The sequence below is a fragment of the Hypanus sabinus genome, chromosome 29 (assembly GCF_030144855.1).
Source record: "Hypanus sabinus isolate sHypSab1 chromosome 29, sHypSab1.hap1, whole genome shotgun sequence".
Lineage (NCBI taxonomy): Eukaryota > Metazoa > Chordata > Chondrichthyes > Myliobatiformes > Dasyatidae > Hypanus > Hypanus sabinus.
Window position 1 is genome coordinate 16,983,652 of NC_082734.1, and position 27,504 is coordinate 17,011,155.

General features: G+C 46.0%; 1 protein-coding gene across 6 annotated transcripts in view; it reads right to left on the minus strand.

Moving 5' to 3' along the window:
• The window catches only part of serhl (serine hydrolase like), an 81,661-nt gene that overhangs the window by 36,326 nt on the left and 17,831 nt on the right, over positions 1 to 27,504 (minus strand). For 4 of the 6 annotated variants that reach the window (XM_059953796.1, XM_059953797.1, XM_059953792.1 and 1 more), the window contains exons 2-7: positions 23,967 to 24,198; positions 13,659 to 13,764; positions 10,471 to 10,599; positions 5,852 to 5,930; positions 4,327 to 4,476; positions 2,761 to 2,874 (exon numbers count right to left, since the gene is read on the minus strand). In XM_059953796.1, the coding sequence (XP_059809779.1) occupies positions 2,761 to 2,874; positions 4,327 to 4,476; positions 5,852 to 5,924 (337 nt within the window). In that variant the 5' untranslated portion in view covers positions 5,925 to 5,930; positions 10,471 to 10,599; positions 13,659 to 13,764; positions 23,967 to 24,198. Of the gene's footprint in view, positions 1 to 2,760; positions 2,875 to 4,326; positions 4,477 to 5,851; positions 5,931 to 10,421; positions 10,600 to 13,658; positions 13,765 to 23,966; positions 24,199 to 27,504 lie in introns of all 6 variants that reach the window. The other 2 variants (XM_059953793.1, XM_059953795.1) reach the window with 2 other exon arrangements.

The window sequence follows — 27,504 nt, forward strand, 5'->3', positions numbered from 1 at the left end:
GATCAACCCCACACCCAACCACGTGCTGTCTGAAACCAATCAAGCATCTGGAGATGCTGGAAACCTGAAGCAAGAGCAGAAAATGCTGGGGACTCTCAAACCTGCTGAACACAGGGTTTTGTACCTGTCAAGTTTCTCAAGGGGGTGGGGGCAGGGTGGAGAAACATCTCTACCAAAGGAGGTGGAAGGCACTCCTTCCCTCCGTTAGCCTGCTGGTCACCCCTCGCCCCTTAGCCCCTGATCAGGGTCACATAAAGCCATGGGAGCAGGTGGGAATGGTCGTATGAGCAGCCGGTGACATATCAAAGGCCCTAGTTATATGATTATTGATGCCAGGCAGATAATCTCTGAAGAGCATATGTACTGCGGGGGTCACCAGTCCTGAGGACACTGCCCAGAAGGCAGCAGTGGCAAACTATTTCTGTAGAAAAATATGCCAATGACAATCATGGTCATGGAAAGACCACGGCTGCCCATGTCACCCGGCCACTGCAGATAATAAACAAGCAGGTTCCTCGGGTGTAGCTGTGAATGAGAGCACTATCTGCAAGATGAAACTTTCACATACGCCATTCTGGTAAATCAGCGTGGTTAATGATAGACAAGTCTGACAACTAATCACATGCAAATAGGAAACCAGACTTCTCGGACAACTCTCAGCATCTTTTACTGGCCACTTTGAACAATCTTGCAGCGACCATGAGCAGGCCCCACACTCACCCTCATACCCATGGTGGGCATCGGGAATAGGGATTCCTTCTCCACCTACACTCTTCTTGCTCTCAGATACACAACATTCACAGCACCGGAGACCCAGGTTTGATCCTGGCCTCCAGTGCCATCTGTGAGGACTCTGTATTTTCTCCCTGTGACTGCGCAAGTTTCCTACTAGTGCTCTGGTTTATTCCCTCATCCTAAAGACACGAAGGGTTGTAGACTGATTGGCCACCGTTAATGGTCCCTCATGTGTAGGGAGTAGTAGGATCTAGGGGAGGTTGATGGAAACTTTGGGAAGAATACTAACTGGATTAACCTACAATTCAACTTCAGGATAGCATAGGATTCTACCTCAGGAAGACTGCTATCTCACTGAGGCCAGGCAGCAACCCTCAACACACTTCCTCTTACTTATCCCCTGAATGGGACCACATTCAGGAATGTTAGCCCATTGTCTCCTGCATCACCAACCTCATCAACTTTGGAGATCTCCCATCCACTGCCACCGACCTCAATTCTCTTACCTTGCACTGTTCGTTTCTACCTCCTCCCCAAGATCCACAAAACCTGACTGTCTGGGTAGGCCATTGCTTCTGCCTGCTCCTGCTCCACTGAACTCATGTCCTCATACCTGTACTCTATTTTATCCCCCTTGTTTCAGTCTCTTCCTACCTACATCTGTGACACTTCACATGCTCTCGATTTCTTCAACAACTTTCAGTTCCCTGACACTCATTTTCACTATGGATGTCCGACCCTTTTAACTTCTACCCCACCATCAAGGAGGCCTTAAAGCTCTCCACTTCTTTTTCAACAACAGGCCTAACCAGTTCTCCTCCTCTACCTTTGTCAGGCGGAACTGGTCCCCACACTCAACAATGTCTTCTTTGGCTCCTCCCACTTTCTACAACCCCAAAGTCCAGCCATGGGCAATAGCGTGCACCCCAGCTGTGTCTGACTTTCTGAGTAGTCGACATTTCAGGCCAAGACCCTTCAACAGGACTGGAGGAAAAAAATAAGGAAAAAAAAGGTCTTGGCCCAAAACGTCGACTGTACGCTTTTCCCTAGATGCTGCCTGACCTACTGAGTTCCTCCAACATTTAGTGTGTGTTACACTGATGGGGATAACTGGACAGGTTGGATGATCAAAGCAAACACTTTCTCTGCAGTAAAATGATCAAACTTCTATGCTCCAATATCAACCTTGCATTCAATGCCAGCAAGACCAAAGAACTGTAGACTTCTGGAAGGGAAAGTTGGGACAACATGCATTAATCCTTATCGAGGGGGCAGCAGAGGAAAAGGTGAGCAGTTCCAAGTTCCTGGGCTTCAACATCTCAGAGGACCTATCCTGGGCCCAACCTATTGGTGCAATCACAATGAAGGCTCACCAGCTGCTATACTCTAGGAATTTGAGGAGACTTCTACAGACGTACCAAGGAGAGGATGCTGACTGGTTACGTCACTGTCTGGTATGGAGCCTCCACTGCACAGGATCGCAAAGGACTCCACAGGGTTTCAGACTCAGCCAGCTCGTTTAGGGGCACCAGCATCCCTAGCATTACAGACACCTTCAGAGAGCAGTGTCGCAAGAAGGCCACGTCCATTATAAAGGACCCTCAGTGACGTGATGTGTCCTCTTACTGCTAGCATCAGGGAGCAGGTACATGACCCACAGACAATGTTTAGTAACAGTTAATGCTCCTCTACTATCAGATTTCTGAATGGTCCATGAACTCACGAACACTAAATGGCAATCCTTTTGCAGTACTTACTTACTGTAACTCCAAGTGATTTGTTATGCCTGTACTGCTGCCACAAATTTTATGACTTACGTCAGTGACGATAACCCTGGTTCTCAATTCTTCGTTTTACACTACGACTTCACTGGATTAAATATCAAAAGAAACTCCATTCTAATGCGGATGAAGGACGGGAAGCGACCGTGGGTTCGGTAGCTCTTAAATTTCACAGGCTCGGAAAGCTTGGGACCATTTGTTGCTGCCAACTTGTTCCTCCCCCAATCACAGAAGTGAAACCTACTCTCTGTGATCCTCCGCACATCTAAGACGTATTCGGACATGTAGTACGATATACCAGGGGGCCGGTGCGATGAGATCCCATGCCCTGGAAAGTCCGGCACCACATACTGGAAATCTGAAAGAGGAAAGAGCAGTCAGTGGGCATCATCTCTGTGGAACCATCCACTTCCTTTGTCAGACAAAGCTGGAAACCCAGGGTGAACCAAACAATAGCTGCATTCGGAGGCAAAATAAATTAGGTGAAGAGAGGACAGAGTTAACACTTCAAGCTAATAAATTTTTGCACAAGTCAAGAAGACAAAACTTAGTTATGTTAAACCTTTACAACTTACTGACCGGGTAGAGAATACAATGGGAGATTAACAGGAATAAAATTGGGGTGAGCTTCTGTTATTATGAATAAGACCAGAGCTGGAATTGCTCTTGCTGGAGATGAGGAATTTAATAAGAGTCATTCAAAATTACAAAGCTGTGCAGAGAGTTAATAAGGAGAATTGCTCTCCCTTGGCTGCAGCATCTGTATCCTATAGAAGGTGAAAAGAACCAGAGGGAAGAGATTTCTTTTTAATGTGTTATGGTCTGGAATGCACTGCGAAAAAGGAAGATGAGAAATATTTTGAGTTGCAACTTCTAGCAGAGATTGAATAGGCAATTGCAAAGGAAAGGGTTATGATTAACTGAACAGCTCTTCCAGAGTTGGTATAGCCACTACAAGCTGTTTGGTCACTTCTTGTGCAATTTAATTCCAAGTACGATTTTTTTTATACTCTTTTGGCACCTTCCAGATGAAGTAAAGTTCACCACCTCAGCAGCTGGCATTCTGCCGTTCCACAGCATATATGGCCTCAGTGTCCTATCTTGTTGAAATAATATTTACCAAGTCAAACTCAGGAGGTTTTAAGGTCTTAGATGCCACTGCTGAAAAAAAGGGCTTCTCACCAAGTCCCTATTGAATTCTCTACTGAATGCATTGACTGTCCAAATCAGATTTACTGGAACCAATAGTGAGATTAGGCCGGCCGGCGTAGAGGAATCCACTCTGGACTTTGAGGCAAGTGGTTCCAGGTTAGAATCTGGCCATCTCCTTGTGTGCTTTCCATCCGTGCCATTGAGCTGGCAACTTAGCCTTGTAACAAAATAGACCAAAAAAAAGACAAAAATGCTAAAGAAACAGTAAGGTTTGGCACCTGATGCGCCACAAGGCGCATAGGAGAACAACAATTGAGGTTAAAAACGCAAATCTTGAGGGCAAGATCCATTACACATTGGCATGGAACACAAACCTTGTCTCTACAACTTGCCATCATGACTTAACATTTTTCCTCTTAAATTGTTCTGTTAAAGCAGCGCTGCACCTGTCAAAGGCAGATACACACTTCCTGAGCTGTGGTACCTGAAAGCAAACAGTTCTTCCAAATGGGGTCCCACCAAACCTCTGAATATCTGAATTATCACCTCCTCACTTTGGAGTCCAATGTTCCACTTCAATGCTGATTATAAAAGTAATGACTAGTAATGACTAAAGGACTAGGGAACAAGGTGAGGTGAAACTCGGTCGAATACTCACCGTCCGGGAGCAGAGGGATGAGCCGATCGAAAGAGTTTGCATTATCTGCCCAGCCGTGCAGGCATAGCACAGGCCGCCCATCGGGGCTCCCCCAGACTTTGGCTGCAATGTGGCCCCAGGGAACTGGAATCCACAGCTCACGGCACAAACCTGCGAGGGAGGAACGGAAGTGTCGTCAGGCCTGCCTGTGATCGAAGTGAGTCTCTTGGAACTAGTTGCATTGAAGCAACCCACTGAAGGAAACACGCACTTCATGGCAAATGGAGAAAATTTAAAGGAGATGTGCGGGAAGCTTTTGTTTTTAAAAAAAACACATGCAGAATGGCGAATGCTTAAAATGGGCTTCCAAAGGTGGTTAAGGGGGCAGACACAATAGCAGCTTATGAACATGCACAGAATGGAAGGATATGGATCACAAGCAGGAAGAAGAGATTTAGTTAAATTGGACGTCATGTGTGATTTGACATCACAGGCCAATGAGACTGCTCTTCTATGGTTTAGCACTGTCGAAATTGCGACGATCCCAGAATGCGGTCTGGTACAAACATGCCCACAGCTACTGTAATTCTTAGGAGACGTGACCAAAACCTCTGGACGCAAAACCGCCAGCCGGAAGTGTAACAGTTCACAGAAATGGAGGGAGCTTGGATGGAAAAACTCGATAAGATATTTTATTACACCCTCTCAGAAATCCCATTATGATAGTAACCTTCCTGTTTGCTGGAGAAATTATGGAAATCAAAATGCAAACCATTATGATATTTTCTGGGACTGCCCTGTTATCAAAGACTATTGGAGGGGGATACACAATGCCCTACAAGACATCTTTCAATGTGAAATACCCTTAGAGAGTAAGACCATATATTTTGGATATATACCTCAAGAAGGGTTGAAAAGAGATAAATATTCAATGAATATACTGTTGGTGGCTGGTAAAAAGACTCTTACTAGGAAATGGTTATCACAGGAGAGCCCAACTTTAAATACATGGATGGAAATTACAATGGACATTTACAAAATGGAGAAGATAACAGCATCTGTTAATCATAAGTTGCAACAATTTGATTCATACTGGGGAAAATGGTTCAACCACATAACACCTCATAGGCCAAATTTTATTCTCACAAATCAATATTTTAAAAAAAAGTTCACTCCCTACTTGTACATAGTTTTCTCCTTTCGCTTGTTCTTTCTTTCCTCTCTTTTCTATAAGTGTATACCTCAGATAAATATTATGTGGAGATTTGTGACATGAGTGAGTGTGTGAGTACGTCTGAAATACATCTTATGGAAATGTCTGTTTGATGATGAACAATAAAAAAATTACAAAAAAAAACAAAACTGCCAGCTGGAGGCCACCTCAGGTACACGGAGAGAGAACTGTGCTCTCAATATTCAATGGCACTGACACGAGTAAGGCTCTGAGAGACTGCGTGCACGTCTCTGCCTCACAACACAGTTTCTGCTGCTGCTTTACACAGGGGAAGGAGGCAAATGTTCACTCACTGCCAGAGTTAGGACTTACCACGCATGGCAGTACTCGAAAACCACTTTGAAAGTAAATGTATTTCCTTCACAGAGACCAGGAAAAGATTCATATAAACCTATTTAAAGAAAAAAAATGCAAACATCAATAAATTATAGAGAAAAAAAATAATTTCATTCCACTTGTATGCTAGTGAACTATATTAGGAAGTTACAATACATTAACCATTCCCCAATTCCCAACTTGCTACCCTTGGGATTTTCACCCTTGAACTGTATCTTTTATGTCTTATATTCTGTGTCTTTGCTCTTTTTTTGTTGCCGTTTACACTTCTTTTGCACGGGGGGGGGGGGGGGCGGATCAGGTTAGTTCTACCTTGTTTCGTGACTGCCCATCGGGAAGACAAATTTCAGGGTTGTATACTGCAAGCATACTTTGATAATAAATTAATCTCCGAATCTTTGAGCTCTATCATGTTGAGACCACTACTCTTCACAAGGTTTCGATTACAACAAAGATGCTGGAATCTGGAGCAATGAATGATCTGCCGGAGGAACTCAGCAGACTGAGCAACCTCACTGAGGGGAAAGGAATTGTTGACGTTTGGGGTCATGATTTCACTGGTTTCAACCCAAAACATTGACAATTCTTTTCCTCCCATAAATGCTGCTTGACCCGCTGGCCCGACCCCTTGATTACAAGATCTATTTCATCATACCTTATTATATACAACCAAACCTAAAACACCCTGCTTCTGCGAGGGCTCTACAACTTATTGCTCGAAGAAACAATTCCACAAATTTCTCTTCCAAGTATCCACCACTAGTTTGATTCAACCAATGTCCAGAATAAAATCAGCCATGATAACTGGAGTTTCCCTACTACACACTTTTAATAGCTCACCATTTCCATTTGGAAAGGCAACATTTCGTGTCTGTGAGCAATTCCACCCATGTCTTCTTATGCCTTCTATTCCTTATTAACACCCTAACAATCTCCAAACACAATTCACTGGCATGGTATCACTACTCAGCACCATGCTGACCTAACAAGGCCATTCAGCCCAACATCCATACTGACCACATTGTCTGTTGGATAGGTACATGGATGGTGCCAGTGTAAGTCGATGGGAGCAGACCGTTGAAATAGCTCAGCATGGACTAGATGGGCCAAAGGGCCTGTGGTAGCTTTCTATGACTCTACCAGAGTTAGTCCCATTTGAACATGTTTGTCCCATATCCCTCTAAACCCTCCCTGACCTTCCTTGTTAACAATACCACCCAAACTTCTTTATGCTTCTAATCTAAACATACAAATTGCTGGAATTTCTCGGCAGGCTAGGCAACATCCGTGTGAAGAGAAATAGTGAACAATTAAGATTAAGGACCCTTTATCAGAACCGACAACGAGACCGCAAATCATCTCTTTCTTTACAAAAGCATTCAGATAAATGGCCTTTATTATCTTTGACATTTTACAATTTTTAAAAAACTTAACTCTGAATCACTTTCTGCCTACTCAGCCAGTTCCATCACGGACACAACCCTCAACCCCCCCACCACATCCCCATCGAGGATATCCTCAAAGGTCAATGCCTGAAGAAACTGGCATCTGTCTACCATCTGGGACATGCCCCCTTTACATTCCTATTGCCTGGGAGTGGGTACAGGAACAGCTTCTTCCTCTCTGCTGTCAGATTTCATGAAGCCATCACACAACCTCACCAATCCTCCTTCAGATGGTTTGCAACTTTCAATGTCTTGTGCAGACAGGAAACAAATTTCATGCTATGTATCAGTGATAATAAAACCGATTCTTATCCCCACATCCCCTTTATTTTCCGCTACTTTCAAAAGTTCATCTCATTGTCAAAGTGTGTGTACTGTATACAATTCTGATATTTGTCTTCTCCAGATTGCCAGGAAGACCATGGGGGTTGTTGAAAGACATCAACTCTCCCCCCCCCCCACAAAAAGAAAAAGAGACAGAACTTGCCAACTTCCACCCCCACACCCCATGTTCATTTGCCTCTTCACTATACTGCCCCTGTGATCCAGGCTGCTGATAAGACATTCTCGTTGAAACTCTTCGCCACAGTTATCTGCTGGGGGTTCAGCACCTTAGAGAAGGCATAACGAAGGAGCAGAGCCGCTGTACTTGAGGCACAAACTGAGGGAGGGGGAAGGGAGCATGGCACTGTGGGATGAGTCATTTAACAGCAACTCCGATGCCCCAAAATCAGAATTGAGTACAGAGAGTGAAGTAAACAAAAACACATGCAGGAAATCTGAGCAACACACACAAAATACTGGAGGACTCGGCAGGCCAGGCAGCATCTATGGAAGGGTTTTGGCCCGATATAGCCACTGTTCCTGTTTCCATAGATGCTGCCAGGCCTGCCTGCTGAGTTCCTCCGGGGGGGGGGGGGGGGGAGAGAGAGAGAGCGCGAGCGAAGTGAGTGAGAGTGAGTGTGTGGGAGAGTGAGTGTGTGGGAGAGTGTGTGTGAGAGTGGGAGAGTGTGTGTGGGAGAGTGTGTGTGGGAGAGTGAGTGTGGGAGAGTGAGTGTGGGAGAGTGAGTGTGGGAGAGTGAGTGTGGGAGAGTGAGTGTGGGAGAGTGTGTGTGAGAGAGTGTGTGTGAGAGAGTGTGTGTGAGAGAGTGTGTGAGAGAGTGTGTGAGTGTGTGTGAGAGAGTGTGTGAGTGTGTGTGAGAGAGTGTGAGAGTGTGTGAGTGAGAGTGTGTGAGAGAGTGTGAGAGTGTGTGAGTGAGAGTGTGTGAGAGAGTGTGTGAGAGAGTGTGTGAGAGAGTGAGTGTGAGAGTGAGTGTGAGAGTGAGTGTGAGAGTGAGAGAGTGTGTGTGAGTGTGAGAGTGTGTGTGTGAGAGTGTGTGTGAGAGTGTGTGTGTGAGAGAGAGGTGTGTGTGTGTGAGGTGAGTGAGGTGTGTGTGTGAGAGTGTGTGTGTGAGAGAGGTGTGTGTGTGTGAGGTGAGTGAGGTGTGTGAGAGTGAGTGTGTGAGTGAGTGAGGTGTGTGTGTGAGGTGAGTGAGTGTGTGAGAGTGAGTGGGTGTGTGAGTGTGAGGTGAGTGAGCGAGTGAGGTGAGTGTGTGAGCGTGAGTGTGTGAGTGAGTGAGGTGTGTGTGTGAGGTGAGTGAGTGTGTGAGAGTGAGTGTGAGTGAGGTGTGGGTGTGTGAGTGTGAGATGAGTGTGTGTGTGAGTGTGAGGTGAGTGAGCGAGTGAGGTGAGTGTGTGAGAGTGAGTGGGTGTGTGAGTGTGAGGTGAGTGAGCGAGTGAGGTGAGTGTGTGAGAGTGAGTGTGTGAGTGAGTGAGGTGTGTGTGTGAGGTGAGTGAGGTGAGTGTGTGAGGTGTGTGTGTGAGTGTGAGGTGAGTGAGCGAGTGAGGTGAGTGTGTGAGAGTGAGTGTGTGAGTGAGTGAGGTGTGTGTGTGAGGTGAGTGAGGTGAGTGTGTGAGGTGTGTGTGTGAGTGTGAGGTGAGTGAGCGAGTGAGGTGAGTGTGTGAGAGTGAGTGTGTGTGAGAGAGGTGTGTGTGTGTGAGGTGAGTGAGGTGTGTGTGTGAGAGTGTGTGAGTGTGTGAGAGTGAGTGGGTGTGTGAGTGTGAGGTGAGTGAGCGAGTGAGGTGAGTGTGTGAGTGAGTGAGGTGTGTGTGTGAGGTGAGTGAGTGTGTGAGAGTGAGTGTGAGTGAGGTGTGGGTGTGTGAGTGTGAGATGAGTGTGTGTGAGAGTGTGTGAGTGTGTGTGAGAGAGTGTGTGTGAGAGAGTGTGTGTGAGAGAGTGTGTGTGAGAGAGTGTGTGTGAGAGTGCGTGTGAGAGTGCGTGTGAGAGTGTGTGTGAGAGAGTGTGTGTGAGAGAGTGTGTGTGAGAGAGTGTGTGTGAGAGAGTGTGTGTGAGAGAGTGTGTGTGAGAGAGTGTGTGTGAGAGTGTGTGTGAGAGTGCGTGTGAGAGTGCGTGTGAGAGTGCGTGTGAGAGAATGCGTGTGAGAGAGTGTGTGAGTGAGAGTGTGTGAGTGAGAGTGTGTGAGTGAGAGTGTGTGTGTGAGAGTGTGTGTGTGAGTGTGTGTGTGAGAGTGTGTGTGAGTGTGTGTGTGTGAGAGTGTGTGAGTGTGAGGTGAGTGAGCGAGTGAGGTGTGTGTGTGAGGTGAGTGAGGTGTGTGTGTGAGAGTGTGTGAGGTGAGTGAGGTGTGTGAGTGTGAGGTGAGTGAGCGAGTGAGGTGAGTGTGTGAGGTGAGTGTGTGAGTGAGTGAGGTGTGTGTGTGAGGTGAGTGAGTGTGTGAGAGTGAGTGGGTGTGTGAGTGTGAGGTGAGTGAGCGAGTGAGGTGAGTGTGTGAGAGTGAGTGTGTGAGTGAGTGAGGTGTGTGAGTGAGTGAGGTGTGTGTGTGAGGTGAGTGAGCGAGTGAGGTGAGTGTGTGAGTGAGTGAGGTGTGTGTGTGAGGTGAGTGAGTGTGTGAGAGTGAGTGTGAGTGAGGTGTGGGTGTGTGAGTGTGAGATGAGTGTGTGTGTTACAGAGAGCGCAGTGGTAAGTCAGACAGCAAATGAGGGAGGAGCTCCGCGCATTTCGTCCCACAGAAGTGAACGAGAAGGAAAAGTTAGTTCGTTCCCACCAACTCGCGATCTCGCCGTCCAGCTCCGGCCCAGCACGGCCGGTCTCACCTGCGCGAAAATCGCCAACGCCCGCGGCGCTAAGATAGGCCGGAAGGCCCATCATATAATTGACAGCGATCGGACCCAATCAAACACCACGCTGGCGGCGTCCTCTGCCGGGGCGAACGAATTTGCAGCCTGTAGAAGCACGAATCAACTATGAATGACAGCTATTCCTTCCAATCACTGAATGCATTAGTTCCGTTAGGGGAAAGACACCTCCTGCACGTAATCTGGCCGAATTGGGAAAGCGAGGGGCAAATTTTCGAAGCATTCTTTTTCCAAATTAGATGAGGTATTTAAAAAAAAACAAATTACAAACTGCTGGATTATAAGCATAAGAGATTCTGCAGAGGCCGGAAGTCCAGGGCAACGCATGGAGAGTGCTGAAAGGACTCAGCGGATCAGACAGCGTCTGTGGAGGCAGAGGGATGGTCGGCGTGTCTTTCCGTGTGCTGTATTTACTCCCTCCTTCACCTGCTTGCTCCTGCTCTGTCACACACATCTCCCCTTGCCCCCACTCCAAAAACTTCCCTGTTACCTATAGACTGTATTTTCTCTCCCCACAGGTGCTGTCTGACTTGTGGATGCTGACAGTTTTTTTTTCAGTTTATATTTCATATTTCCATCACCAGCAGTTATTCGCTCTTCAATTTAAATCAGCAGAAGGGGTTCTGTGAAGCTGGTTGCCTCCAACACCTATGGCCAAGGTCGCTGATGTACCTAGAACAATGCCTCAGGCCACAGATAGCACTCTCCCACAGAACCGAAGAGGAGGAGAGAGTTTGGGCTGAAGTCTGACTGTTAATGGGAATATCTGCACAAGGATCCTGATTAACACTTGAATGAGTGTTGTTTTTTTCAGCTGCAGAGGAACTGGGAAGGAGTCCTTCTGCAGACAGAAGAAAATATTAAAAATGCTGAGCAGGTCAGAAAGAACCACAGAGTTAATGTTTCACAAACAAGAGAAAATTTGGAGATGCTGGAAATCCAGGTCAACCAGCACACACACACACACACACACACACACACACACACACACAGAGGCAGCATCTATGGAAAAAAGTACAGTCAATATATCAGGCCAAAACCCTTTGGCAGGACTGTACTTTCTTTGCCTGGCCTGCTGAATTAATGCTTCAGCTTAATGATCTTGCATCGGCACTGGGGAAAAGCTCAGGGTCATCTCATCGCTATTCCCCACTCTGCTCTTCCAGTTCTACCAGCCACTTCCCGCCTGCCAGTACTTTCCGCTGCAACTGTGGGATTTGCATCGCGTGTCCTTCCGGTCCTTACACCCCTTTCACTTCCCAGCGTTCAGAGAACCAAACATTCCTGCTAGAAGAAGCAGCATTTCACTGGCAACGTCTGGGGCACAACATTCAGTGTTTGTGACATGCTCGCCTCTGCAAACCTGGGCTCCTTGACAAGTTTCATTAACAGACTGGCAGGCACAGTCAAATAATCAGAATTAGATTCAGAATCGGGTTTAATATCACCGGCATATGTCATGAAATGGTTAACTCTGCAGCAGCAGAACAATACAATACATGGTAAATATAGAAAACAACTGAATTACGTTAAGTATATGTATATTAAATAATTAAGTTAAAGTAAGTAATGAAAAAAAGCACAAATAAAAAGGTAGTGAGGTAGTGTTCATGGGTTCAATGTCCATTTAGAAATCAGATGGCAGAGGGGAAGAAGCTGTTCCTGAATCACTGAGTGTGTGTCTTCAGACCTCTGCACCTCTGTCCTGATAGTAATAACGAGAAGAGGGCATGTCCTGGGTGGTGGGGGGTCCTTAATGATGGACCGTTCCTTGAAGATGTCTTGGACACTATAGAGGCCAGTACCCATGATGGAGCTGGCTAATTTTACAACCTTCTGCAACTCACTTCAATCCTGTGCGGAAGGATATAAGAAGCACATTCGTATTTGGAAAGGATAGTGGGGAGGTTTAGTCCAGGAAGCCAGATGGTCTCAGTTTTGTAACAGATGGGGCAATGAGGAATCTTCACCAGGCTCAAGAGCTCCTATCTCAAGACAAGCACTCATTCCTTGAAGCTGAGCAGTGAAGGGGGAGCACAGGTTGACAATCAGAAGGACTCCTTCCTGAACTGGCCTTGTTACTAGAGTTGAGCATGAAGGAAACAGATAAGAGAGATCTTAAAGGTGTACAGAGGAAAAAACACAGAACACACTTGCATGAACAATTGCAGGAAGTCCTTTGTGATCCAGCCAGATCTGATAGAGAACAGTGAAGTCAGATGTCTACTGTAAAGGATCAAGTCCACACCCTCAGATATAAGGGAAAGGGCCCAGCTTGGAAGGGGCCAGGGCTAAGAAATTTAATGGCTTTGATGGAGATGTCCCATCACAAACAACAGAAAACCTGCAGATGCTGGAAATCCGAGCAACACACAAAATGCTGGAGGAACTCAGCAGGCCAGGCAGCATCTATGGAAAAGAGTACAGTCCAGGTTTTGGGCCGAGACCCTTTGGTAAAAAGCTGAGGAGTAGATTTAAAAGGTGGGGGGAGGGAGAGATAAACACAAGGTGATAGATGAAACCAGGAGGGGAGGGATGAAGTAAAGAGCTGGGAAGTTGATTGGTGAAAGAGACAGAAGGCCATGGAAGAATGAAAAGGGGGGAGGAGCACCAGAGGGAGGCGATGGGTGAGCAAGGAGATAAGGTGAGAGAGGGAAATGGCAAAGAGGGGTTGAGGTACTCTAAAACTTAGAGAAATAGATGTTCATGCCATCAGAAGGCTACCCAGACGGAATATAAGGTGGTGTTCCTCCAACCTGAGTGTGGCCTCATCATGACTGTGGAGGAGTTCATGGATAGACATATCAGAATGGGAATGGGAATTGAAATTAAAATGGGTGGCTACTATAATTCTTTGAAATTTCCATCACCTCCAATGGGATCCCATCACCAAGCACATCTTGGTCGGGTACAGGGCTGGAGCGTATTGAAGTGACAGGGCCTGGGTCCTAGAGCAAGGAACGAGCCAATGGTTGGATGATTTGAGCGCGGGCCAGATTGAAACGGCAGGGCGCCAGGACCAGAGGCGAGGGTCCAGCCGCGTCTGCTCCCTGCTCCACAACACTGACTCAGCTCTGCACCGACCTGTGGCTGTGGCCCGCTCCAGCTCCAGCTCATGCCTGTGGCCTCACTTTCTATTTACTTACTTTTAATGAATGCACAATTTGTGTTTTTTTTCTCTCTGCACATTGGCTGTTCGATGGACTTCTTTGATTTTATGCATTCTTCTGGGTCTCTTTGTTTTGTGGCTGCCTGTAAGGAGACAAATCACAAGCTCACGTGATGTAGACGCATCTTGCACTTTGAACTTTAAACTTTGTACTTGCGCTGTAATGCAACACTATATTCTGCATTCGATTATTACTTTCCCTTTGTTCTACGTCGACCTACTTACCTGTCTGGATGAGATGCAACACAAAGTTTTTCATTGTATCTCGGTGTATGTGACAATAACGAACCAACTCACAACACTGAACTGAGCCTGCCACTCATGGACACACTTTCAAGTATTGGACAACTCATATTCTCAGTATTATTTATCTATTTATTTTCTATCTATCTATCTACTTATGTATGTATGCATGTTTTTGTATTTGTCAGTTTGCTTTTCTTTACACACTGGTCCTTGTCCGTCCTTACTTTGTGTAGTTTTCACTGACTCCATTGTATTGCTATGTTCTACTGTGAATGCCCACAAGAAAATAAATCTCAGGGTAGTTTATGTACATGGATGATCAATTTATTTTGAACTTTGAGGAGCTGTGTAGAAATGTGGAAAACCTACAGCTCAATACAGGCCCTTTGGCCCACCAAGTCCTTACCTGAGAAATTACCTTGGGTTACCCATAGCCCTCTATTTTTCTGAGCTCCATGTACCTATCCAGGAGTCTCTTAAAAGACCCTATCGTATCTGCCTCCACCACCATCGCCGACAACCCATCCCACGCATTCACCACTCTGCGTGAAAAACTTACCCCTGAAGTCTCCTCTGTACGTACTTCCAAGCACCATAAATCTGTGCCCCTTTGCGCTAGCCATTTCAGCCCTGGGGAAAAGCCTCTGACTATCCACACGATCAATGCCTCTCATCATCTTGCGTACCTCCATCAGCTCACCTCTCATCCTCCGTCGCTCCAAGGAGAAAAGGCCGAGTTCACTCAGCAGGGTAGGGAGAGAGCTGGAAGCAGACACCACATCATGTTGGCATGGAGGCCAAGCTTCTGTCTGTAGTGAGGGGACAGTAATGGAGCGCTCTGCTTCACTGGAGAAAGTGGCAGACAAGGAATTCCTCCTACTTAATGGGGACCCAGGCCTCAAGTGTGCCCACAGGTGGGGAGCAACTCTGTGATATTGGAATTGGTTTATTATTGTCACATGTACAGAGGTACAGTGAAAAGTTTGTCTTAGGTACAGTTCCTACGTCTCAACTCACTACACAGAGCGCTGAAGCAGAACAAATAACAAAAAAAAAATCCAGAATAAGCTAAGAGATATTAATAGAGTGGATAGCCAGAGGGTAGAAATGGCTTAGACAAAGGGGCACAATTTAAAAGTAATTGGAAGAAATTAGTGCATGGGAGTATGATAGAGGTGCATGGAATATATTGCCAGGGTGGTAGAGGAAAGGCAGGTACAAATGGGATATTTCAGAAACTCAAAGACGGACACATGGATGACAGAAAAACGGAGGGCTGTTTGTGAGGGAAGCATCAGTTGGATATTAAAGTAGGTTACAAAGTCAGCACGGCATTGTGGGCCAAAGAGCCTGCACAGTGATGTACTGCTCCATGTTGTATATTCTGAAGTGGGGGGGCTTTTGCTATTGCATGCATGGTGGGGTGGGGAGACGGCCGATGCTCCTGCTGCAGCTTGGGAGGGAGGAGGGGGTGCCTTTGACCATAAGACCATTAGACATAGGAGCAGAATTAGGCCATTTGGCCCATCGAATCTGCTCCCCCATTCAATTATGGCTGATTTTTTTTCTCCTCCTCAGCCCCACTCCCCAGCCTTCACCTCATAACTTTTGATGCTGTGGCCAATCAAGAACCTATCAATCTCCGCCTTAAATACACCCCCCTCAACATTCTATGCTCCAAAGAATAAAGACCTAACTTGTTCAACCTTTCTCTGTAACTTAGGTGCTGAAACCCAGGTAACATCCTAGTAAATCTTCTCTGTACTCTCTATTTTGTTGAGAGCCCCCAATCTCCTGCCCTCACCCTGTATCCCTTCATGCCCTGACCAATCAAGAATCTATCAACCTCTGCCTTAAATAGACATAAAGATTTGGCCTCCACAGCTGTCTGTGGCAACGAATTCCCACAGATTCTCCACTCTCTGGCTAAAGAAATTCCTCCTCATCTCCGTACTAAATGGATGCCCCTCTATTCTGAGGTTGGGTTCTCTGGTCACGGACACTCCCTCGGTAGGAAACATCCTCTCCACATCCACTCTATCAAGGCCTTTCACCATTTGATAGGTTTTAGATAATAGTCCACACTATTGTTCCTTTTACCAAAATACATTTCCCAACACTGTATTCCATCTGCCACTTTTTTGCCCATTCTTCCAATTTGTCTAAGTCCTACTGCAATCACATTGCTTCTCAGCAGTACCTGCCCCTCCACCCTTCTTCGTATCATCTGCAAATGTTGCCACAAAGCCATCAATTCCCCTGTCTAAATCATTGACAAACAATGTGAAAAGTAGTGGACCCAATACTAACCCATGAGGAACACCACTAGCCACCGGCATCCAAACAGAAAAGGCCCCCTTTATTCCCACTTGCTGCCTCCTGCCTATCAGCCATTCCTCTATCCACACCAGCATCTTTCCTGTAGTGCCATAGGATTTTAAATCGTTAAGCAGCCTCATGTGTGGCACCTTATCAAATGCCTTCTGAAATACTGGAGAACCTCAGAGAGACTGAGCTCCCGCACTGGACCCTGCTGCCAGTGGCAGAGCAGCCTGAGGGGGCTTGGTCATCTGCGTTTCACAGCTGGGAGCTGCTGCTGTGTGAGTGTGCAGACGTTGGTGAGACTAGGTGCCAACAGCCCCTAAAGGGCTTGGAGGTCATTAGCTGTTGTAATCTGGAGCTGTCCACCAGGGGGCAGTGCTATCTCACAGTTGCAGTTGCGGGTCAGAACCAGTGGGAGGTCACAGTCCAGAAACCCATTGCTAGTCAGTGACAGAGTTGCCTTTTCGACCTCTGAACTAATTGATTGGCTTGGGGCCTTCATTTAAAAAAATGTACTTTATTAACACTATGCACAGTAAATACAAGGAACAAGGCGAGGAAATGTTAGCGGCAGGTATAATTAATATGTTTATAAGGCTCTTGGACAGGTCCATGATAGTGGAATCAGAATCAAAATCAGCTTTAATATCACTGGCATATGTTGTGAAATTTGTTGTCCTTGCGACAACAGTACAATAATTATGGAAAAAACATGAATTACAGAAAATATGTACACTGTATATGTGAATGGGATGATTTGACAGATGAATGCATGGCTGAGGAACCGGTGCAGAGGATGGGGTTCAGATTTATGAACCATCCAGATCTCTTCTGGGGAAGGTATGACCTGTACAAAAGGGATGAGCTACACCTGAACCCGAGGGGGACCAATACCTTTGCAGGCTGGTTGGCTAGAGTTGGTTGGGTGGGTTTAAGCTAATCCGGCAGGGTATGGAACCCGGGGTGATAGTGCTGAATATGAGGGAGTTGGTTTACAAAGAGAGGCAGTGTATAGTGAGACGCCGAGCAAGGACAGGCTGCTGACAGGGCAAAATAGCAGTCAACAGGATGAGTTGCAATGTAAAAGGTGGAGAGAATCAAAAAGGGTGAACACAGGACTAAATGCGTTAGATTTGAATGCGCCCAGTATACAGAATAGGGTCGATGAACTCATAGCAGTTACTGATTGGCAGGTATGATGTTGTAGGCATCTCTGAATCATTGCTGGGAGCTTAATGTCCAAGGATACAAACTGCATCAGGTGGGTGGAGGAGGTGGCGTGGCTCTGTTGGTAAAAAAATGAAATCAAATCATTAGAAAGAGGTGGCATAGGGTCAGAAGGTGTTGAATCGTCGTGGAGCTAAGGAACTGCCAGGGTAAAAAGATCTTGATGGAGCTCACAAACAGTAGTAAGGACGTAGTTTACAACGGGAGATAGAAATTGCACACCAAAAAGGCAACATTACAACAGCCACAGGGGATTTCAATAGAAAATCAGGTTGGTGCGGGATTTCAAGTGGGGGAATTTCTAGAGTGCCTACGAGATGGCATTTTAGAGCAGTTTGTGGTTAAGCCCCCTAGGGGTCAACTCTTCTGGATTGGGTGCTGTGCAATGAACCAGAATTGATTAGAGATCTTAAGGTAGAATTCTTAGGGGCAATTGATCATAATAAGATCAAATTCACCCTGAAATATGAGAAGGAGAAACTAAAGTCAGTATAACAGTGCAGTAAAGGAAATTATTGAGGCATGACAGAGGAGTTGGCCAGAATTGTTTGGAAAAGAACACTGGCAGGGATGACGGCAGAGCAGGAATGGTTGGAATTTCTGGAAGCAATTTGGAAGGCACAGGATATATGCATCTCAAAGAGGAAGAAGTATTCTAGAGGCAAGATGACTCAACCGTGGCTAACAAGGGAAGTCAAAACCAACGTAAAAGCTAAAGGGCATATAATAGAACAAATATTAGTGAGAAGTTAGAAGACTGGGAGGGTTTTAAATACCAACAGAAGGCAACTTAAAAAGTCAATAAGAAGGTAAAGATGGAATATGAAGGTAAGTGTGGTGAACTACATATACCTGTCTTGACACCCCCCCCCTCCCTCTGACTGCTCCTGCGGCTCCTCCCACAGACCCCGGTATAAAGGCGATTGGAGGCACTGCTCCCCCCTCAATCTCCAGGATGTTGTGTGGTGGGCACTTGCTGCTGACGGTGCTTTCTTCCAGCTAATAAAAGCCTATCTCGACTCATGACTCCGAGAGTCATTGATGGTGCATCAGTAAGCTAGCCAATCATATTAAGGAGCATACCAAAAGTTTTTTCAGATACATAAAGTGTAAAAGAGAGGCGAAAGTGGATATCAGACCATTGGAAAACGATGCTGGAGAGGCAGTAATGGTGGACAAGGAAATAGCAGATGAACTAAGTAAGTGTTTTGCATCTCTCAGGAAGACACTAGCAGTACAATGGAAGTTCCAGGTGTCAGGGGTCATGAAGTGTGTGAAGTTACCATAACTAGGGAGAAGGTTCGTGGGAAACTGCGAGGTCTGAAGGTAGATAAGTCACATGGACCAGACAGTGTATACCCCTGGGTTCTGAAAAAGGTAGCTGAAGGGATAATGGGGCCGTTCATAATGATCTTTCAAGAATCACTTGATTCTGGAATGGTTCCGGAAGACTGGAAAATTGCAAATGTCACTCCACTCTTCAAGAAAGGAGAGAAGCAAAAGAAAGAAATTATAGGTCAGTTAGAGGGTGGGAAGATGTTGGAGTTGATTGTTAAGGATGTGGTTAAAGGGTACTTGGAGGCACACGATAAAATAGACCATAGAGAGCATGATGAAGGGTTTCGTCCCGAAACGTCATTATTACCTCCTCTCATAGATGCTGTCTGGCCTGCTGAGTTCTGCCAGCATTTTGTGTTTTTTATTTAGGCCATAGGGAGCATGGTTTCCTCAAGGGGAATTCTTGCTTGACTAATCTTTTGGGATTCTTTGAAGAAATAACAAGCGGGATAGAAAAAGATGTTGTGCATTTGGATTTTCAGAAGGCCTTTGACAAGGAGCCACACATGAGGCTGTTTAGCAAGCTACGAGCCCGTGGTATTACAGGAAAGATTCTAGCATGGATGAAGCAGTGGTTGATTGGCAGGAAACAAAGAGTGGGAAAAAGGGAGCCTTTTCTGACTGGCTGACAGTGACCAGTGGTGTTCCACAGGGGTCTATGATGGGACCAATTCTTTTTACACTACTTGTAAATGATTTGGATGATTCAATTGAAGGCTTGGTTGCAAAGTTTGTAGACGATATGAAGTTAGGTAGAGGGGCAGGTAGTTTTGAGGAAATAGAGGCTACAGAAGGACAGATTAGGAGAATGGGCAAAGAAATGGCGGATGGAATACAGAGTTGGGAAATGTATGGTCATGCACTTTAGTTGAAGAAATAAAAGAGTTGCCTATTATGCAAATGGAGAGAAAATACAAAAGAAAACTGAGGTGCAAAGGGATTTGGGAGTTCTCGTGCAGGATTCTCTAAAGGTTAATTTACAGGTTGAGTCTGTGGTGAGGAAAGCAAATGTGATGTTAGGATTCATTTCAAGAGGACTAGAATATAAAAGCAAGGATGTAATGTTGAGTCTTTATAAAGCACTGGTGAGGCCTCACTTGGAGTATTGTGAGTAGGTTTGGGCCCGTATCTTAGAAAGGATGTGCTGAAACTGGAGAGGGTTCAAAGGAGATACACAAAAATGATTCCAGGATTGAATCGCTTGTCATATGAAGAGTGTTTAATGGCTCTGGGCCTGTATTCACTGGAATTCAGAAGAATGAGGGGTGATCTCATTGAAACCTATCAAATAGTGAAAGGCCTTGACAGATTGGATTTGGAGAGGATGTTGCCTATTGTGGAAGTGTCTAAAACCGGAGGACCCAGCCTCAGAATAGAGGGGCATCCATTTAGAACGGAGGGGAGGAGGAATTTCTTTAGCCAGAGAGTGGTGAATCTGTGGGATTCTTTGCCATAGACAGCCGTGGAGGCCAAGTCTTTATGTATATTTAATGCAGAGGTTGATAGATTCCTGATCAGTCAGGACATGAAGGGATATGGGGTGATGAAGGCAGGAGATTGGGGCTGAGAGGAAAAATGGATCAGCCATGATGAAATGGCGGTACAGACTTGATGGACCAGGTGGCGTAATTCTGCTTCTAAACGTAATGGTCTTAAACATAATATTCTATAAGTAGTGCAAAAATAGAAATAAAGAAGTAGTGAGGTAGTGTTCATGGGTTCAATGTCTATTTAGAAACTGGGTGGCAGAAAGGAAGAAGCTGTTCCTGAATCGTTGAGTGTGTGACTTCAGGCTCCTGTACCTCCTCCCTGATGGCAGAGGGGAAGAAGCTGTTCCTGAATCGTTGAGTGTGTGCCTTCAGGCTCCTGTACCTCCTCCCTGATGGCAGAGGGGAAGAAGCTGTTCCTGAATCGTTGAGTGTGTGCCCCCTCCCTGATGGTAGCAAGGCATGTCCCGGGTGATGGGGGCCCTTAAACCATCGCTTGTTGAAGGTGTCCTGTATACTGTGGAGGCTGGTGCCCATGATGGAGATGACCAAGTTTACAACTGTCTGCAGCTTACTTTCATCCTGTGCAGCACCTTCACCCCAGACCCACCCTTCACCAGACGGTGATGCAGCCACTGAGAATGCCCTCCACAGCACGTCTGTAGAAATTTGCGAGTGCCTTTGGTGACATATCAAATCTCCTCAAACTCCTAATGAGATATATCTGCTGTCGTGCCTTCTTTGTAACTGCATCAAAATGCTGGGTCCTGGATTGTATCCTCAGAGATATTAACACCCAGGAACTTGGATCAGAATATGGGCCAAATGCAGGCAAATGGGACTGACTCCGACGAGAATTTTGGTTGGCATGGATCAGATGGGCCAAAGGGCCTAATTCGGTGTTGTATGACTCGAATCTCCACAAAACTGTACAACAAAACAACACGAGTGAATCTGCAGATGCTGGAAATAAATTTAAAAAACCACGAAATGCTGGCAGAACTCAGCAGGCCAGACAGCATCTATGGCAGGAGGTAATAACGACGTTTCGGGCCGAAACCCTTCATCAGGAGTGAAGTAACATGGGATGGTCGAGGGGGGATAAGAAGTGGGGGGAGGTGGATAAAGTAGAGAGCTGGGAAGTGATAGGCTGGAGGGAAATAGGCTAGAGGGAAGGTGGAGAATTATGGGAAATGAAAGAGAAAGAAAGGTAGGAGGGGAGAGATTATAGTGAGGGGGGGAAAAGAGAGAGAAAGAGAACGACTAAAATAATAGGTAGGGTTGGGGGTAAGGGTGGTGGGCAGGGGTATCAGCAGAGGTCAGTGAGTTGGATGTTCATGATGGCAGGAAGGAGGCTACCTAGGCGGGAGATGAGGTATTGCTCCATTGACCTGCGTGTGGCCTCATCTTGACGGTAGAGGAGGCCGTGGACAGACATGTCGGAGTGGGAGTGGTCTGGGGAATTGAAGTGAGTGGCCACAGGGAGATCCCGCCACTGCTGGAGGACCGAGCGCCGGCGTTTGGCAAAACGGTCTCCCAGTCTGCGGCAGGTCTCCCCAATGTATAAATGGCCACATCGGGAGCACCGGATAATAAATGGCCACATCGGGAGCACAACAAAAGACAGTCCTTTGGCCCACTATTAAACCGATAACTCCAAATTAATCTCATCCCTCTTCCTCGGATATTGACTGCATCCCTCCCTTGTCCCTAACGCATGTCCTGCGCTATCTGCCTCTGCCTCCACCACCCCCCCGGCAATGCAGCCCTTCCCACTACTCTGTGTAAAAACTTTGCCCCATGTTTCCTTTGTACTTCCCCCACCCCCACTTTAAACACAAGCCTTGTCGTACAAAGCACTTTCTCCTTGGGGAGAAACAAACTGAATATCTATCCATGTCTTGCATAATTTTATAAACTTCTATCAAATCTCCCCTCAAACTTTGCTGTTCCAAAGAAAACAGTCCAGTTTCTCCAACCTCTTCTCCACCCTCCAAACTAGGCAGCCTCCTCTGAACCCTCTCCAAAGCCTCCGCAGGCTCCCTGTAATCTAAACTCAATGTGACATCATATTCTTAAAAGTCATTAACACTACTCCTGTTTCCTCCTTAAACAATGCTTCCATGAAGTGTGAGAGAGGCTGTTACCCTAAGGTCCTACCTAACTGCCCCCATTCGGGGGATGAAGGACGTCAGAGACTCGGCCTCCGCTCTGTGCGCTAAGGTCCCAGGATTGGGCGTCCTTGCGAGCGGTTGGCACTTCCAGAGTTTCAGCATGGAGCACAGGGTCCTGTCATCAGATCAGGTTGTCAAAGTTCGGTGGCTGAAGCCTAGAGATTGGAGACTGGAGGCCCAGAGATCTGTCCTGGAGTTGGAGGACTGTCTGTGGGAGTTGGGGGTGGGGGGGGAAGGAAGGGGCTTGTCTTCCTGTTGTTCTGTTGCTTGCTGCGTTCTGTCTTGTTCTGCCGAGCCTGGTGGACGCGCTATGTGGGCGCTGGAATGCGCAGCCCCAGCCACACCCTTGGGTGCGTTGGTTGTTGAACAAGCGATACGTTTCAATAAATAAATCTGAATGTGAAATCAATGCTGACTTTGCCCGATCCTTTTTATATTCTGTAAGTGTGATGTCATGTTATCCTTTGTAATAGCCTCCAGCAATTTTCTCACTTCTGGTGTTAGGGTAAACGTCTACAGTTTGCTGGCCCTCCTTTTCGCAATAGAAGTCTCCATCCTCTCCTTCACAGGAGTAGTTCCATAATCTGTGGAATCTTGGAGGATGACCACCAATACATCCTCTATCAACCAGTACTGACCACTAACAGATCCTATCGATCAATGATTATAACTAATACATCCTTTGTTTACCAATATGAGGGCATGAAATACGAGTGAGTTAGGGCTTTCCTCTTCGGAGCGAAGGAGGATGAGAGGTGTCTTGGTAGAGACATAGATCGAGTAGACTGTCAGAGACCTTTTCCCATGGCTAATATGATGGGGCATATTTTGAGCAAAGTATAGATGATTAGATAGTCTAGATCAAACGTGTGATCAATAAATCTGAATCTGATCAATATTTGGTTTATTATTGTCACATATACCAAGGTACAATAAAAGGAACTGCTTTATGCCATCCATACAGATCATTCTCAATCATAAATACAGTAAGATATAAAGTCTCTCAGCACGCACTCCCTCACCCTGAAATGTACCATTTGGCCTCCTTCCACCAGGGACAACTCCTTCCTCTGGAAGTCTTGGGTAGGCCACGGAGTGCCTTTCACCAAGCTGATGATCTACCAGAAACCGTATGTGTGTGTCCCAGGTACGTACAGATCAGACAGTCCGCTATTATGTACCCGCTCGGGGCAGACCTTGACGAGGACGCCACGTGCTTTTCTAGACTTCCACCAAGAAGTGGATGATGGTCTTGTCTGCACATCAGCCATCTCAAGCTCAAGGTTTATCATCAACGTACATATACGTCACCATATTCAACCCTGAGATTCACTTCCTTGTGGAAAATGACCTGGTCGCCCAACAGGGTGGAGGGGTATGGACTGGACATTGAGGACAGTTGGCATTTACAGGGCCAGGCTATGTCTAAGCAGTGAATTCACAGTAGCGGTGACTGGACCGGGTCTGCCCCACGCTGGTCATCGGTCATACCTGCATTCCATGAACGAAGACTCCATTCTCGAGCCCCGACCTGCACACTTTATGGACGGGACCCAATCGTCCTGTAAGCAGCAGCAGTTTTGTGGTGAGGACCGACACTTTCTGCCTCCTCCAGAGCAGCGGAGATGCACAAATCATTCGGCAGCTTCCTTCCTCTGAGCCAAGAGCTGCTTTCAGTGGCTCTGTCTTTCAGGGGATGATAGACGAAGCCCCAGTGAAGGGTCTCGGTGCAAAATACCATGAAATTTGTTAACTTAGCACAGCAGTTCAATGCAATACATAAAAATACAGAAAAAAAGTAAAAATAAACAAGTAAGTAAATCAGTTACAGTTTAATCTATTGAATGGATTAAAACTCATGCAAAAATAGAAATAACTTTTATTTAAAAAGTGAGATAGTGTTCATGGGTTCAATGTCCATTTTGGAATCGGATGACAGAGGAGAAGAAGCTGTTCCTGAATCACTGAGTGTGTGTCTTCAGGCTTCTGTACCTCCTCCCTGATGGGAACAATGAGAAAAGGGCATGCCCTGGGTGCTGGAGGTCTTTAATAATGGACGCTGCCTTTCTGAGACACTGCTCCCTAAAGATGTCCTGGGTACTTTGTACCCAAGATGGAGCTGACTAGATTTATAACCCTCTGCAGCTAGTACGCCCCCCCCCCCAATACCAGACAGTGATGCAGCCTGTCAAAATGTTCTCCACAGAACAGCTATAGAGTTTTTGAGTGTTTTTGTTGATATACCAAATCTCTTCAAACTACTAATGAAGTACTGTCATTGTCTTCCCTCCTTTATAGCTGCATCGATATAGACAATAGACAATAGGCGCAGAAGTAGACCATTCGGCCCTTCGAGCCTGCACCGCCATTTTGAGATCATGGCTGATCATCTACTATCAATACCTGGTTCCTGCCTTGTCCCCATATCCCTTGATTCCCCTATCCATGAGATACCTATCTAGCTCCTTCTTGAAAGCACCCAGAGAATTGGCCTCCACTACCTTCCGAGGCAGTGCATCCCAGTCTCCCACAACTCTCTGGGAGAAGAAGTTTTTCCTTAACTCTGTCCTAAATGACCTACCCCTTATTCTCAAACCATGCCCTCTGGTACTGGACTCTCCCAGCATCTGGAACATATTTCCTGCCTCTATTTTGTCCAATCCCTTAATAATCTTATATGTTGCAATCAGATCCCCTCTCAATCTCCTTAATTCCAGCGTGTACAAGCCCAGTCTCTCTAACCTCTCTGCATAAGACAGTCCAGACATCCCAGGAATTAACCTTGTGAATCTACACTGCACTTGCTCTACAGCCAGGATGTCCTTCCTTAACCCTGGAGACCAAAACTGTACACAATACTCCAGGTGTGGTCTCACCAGGGCCCTGTACAAATGCAAAAGGATTTCCTTGCTCTTGTACTCAATTCCCTTTGTAATAAAGGCCAACATTCCATTAGCCTTCTTCACTGCCTGCTGCACTTGCTCATTCACCTTCAGTGACTGATGAACAAGGACTCCGAGATCTCTTTGTATTTCTCCCTTACCCAACTCTACACCGTTCAGTTAATAATCTGCCTTCCTGTTCTTACTCCCAAAGTGGATAACCTCACACTTATTCACATTGAATGCCATCTGCCAAGTATCTGCCCACTCACCCAGCCTATCCAAGTCACCCTGAATTCTCCTAACATCCTCATCACATGTCACACTGCCACCCAGCTTCATATCATCAGCAAATGTGCTGATGTTATTTTTAATGCCTTCATCCAAATCGTTAATGTAAATGGTAAACAGCTGTGGTCCCAATACCGAGCCCTGTGGCACCCCACTAGTCACCACCTGCCATTCCGAGAAACACCCATTCACCGCTACCCTTTGCTTTCTATCTGCCAACCAGTTTTCTATCCATGTCAATGTCTTCCCCCCGATGCCCTGAGCTCTGATTTTACCCACCAATCTCCTACGTGGGACCTTATCAAATGCTTTCTGAAAATCGAGGTACACTACATCCACTGGATGTCCCCCGTCTAACTTCCTGGTTACATCCTCGAAAAACTCCAATAGATTAGTCAAGTATGATTTACCCTTGGTAAATCCATGCTGGCTTGGCCCAATCCTATCACTGCTATCTAGATATGCCACTATTTCATCTTTAATAATGGACTCTAGCATCTTCCCCACCACCGATGTCAGGCTGACAGGTCGATAGTTCTCTGTTTTCTCCCTCCCTCCTTTCTTAAAAAGTGGGATAACGTAAGCCATTCTCCAATCCTCAGGAACTGATCCTGAATCTAAGGAACATTGGAAAATGATTACCAATGCATCCGCAATTTCCAGGGCCACCTCCTTTAGTACCCTAGGATGCAGACCATTTGGACCTGGGGATTTGTTATCTTTCAGTCCCATCAGTCTACTCATCACCGTTTCCTTCCGAATGTCAATCTGTTTCATTTCCTCTGTTACCCTATGTCCTTGGCCCATCCATACATCTGGGAGATTGCTTGTGTCTTCCTTAGTGAAGACAGATCTAAAGTACTCATTAAATTCTTCTGCCATTTCTCTGCTTCCCATAACAATTTCACCCAATTCATTCTTCAAGGGCCCAACATTGTTCTTAACTATCTTCTTTCTCTTCACATACCTAAAATAGCTTTTGCTATCCTCCTTTAAATTCCTGGCTAGCTTGCGTCCGTACCTCATTTTTTCTCCCCTATTGCCTTTTTAGTTAAGTTCTGTTGTTCCTTAAAAATTTCCCAATCATCTGTCCTCCCACTCACCTTAGCTTAGATACATTGGTACCAGCTTAGGTCCTCAGAGATCCGTGACACCCAGGAACTTGAAACTGCTCACTCTCTCCATTTCTGATCTCTCTGTGAGGATTGATATGTGTTCCTTCATCTCACCCTGCCTGAAGTCCACAATCAGCTCTTTCATCTTACTGACGTTGAGTGCCAGGTTGTTGCTGCGACACCACTAGTTGGCATATCTCACTCCTGTACGGCCTCTCATCTCCATCTGAGATTCTACCAACAATGGGTGTATCATCAGCAAATTTATAGATGGCATTTAAGTTATGCCTAGCCACACAGTTAGTTTTGCCCTATGAGAGATATTACTTTCTTCACCTGTGCCTTCCCCGTCTTCTCTGCTACTTCAAACTAGCAGTTTTCTGTCATGATAAATGATCCTCAACCTGAAATGTTAACTTTGTTTCTTTGTCACTGGACACTGCCTTCCCTACAAAGTGTCTCCAGTACCATCTATTTTCAAAAATAAATATTATCTCTTAAATTGAAAGTTTTGCCTAATGATTGTCATCTGTCTGTCTCAAAGGACAATGGGTGATGATCATCATCACAAGCCTGAGCAGATGGTATGGAGGTCCACAGATGCCCAGTTATCCATCCCTCTCTCACCCTCACCAGTGTATTCCAAAGGAAAGCTTATGAAGCAATGTGTTTGGCACCAGCTTGGCTACAGGAGCTGTTGGAAGGATGTTCAATGATGACCAGTTGGCTTAGGGGCTCCAC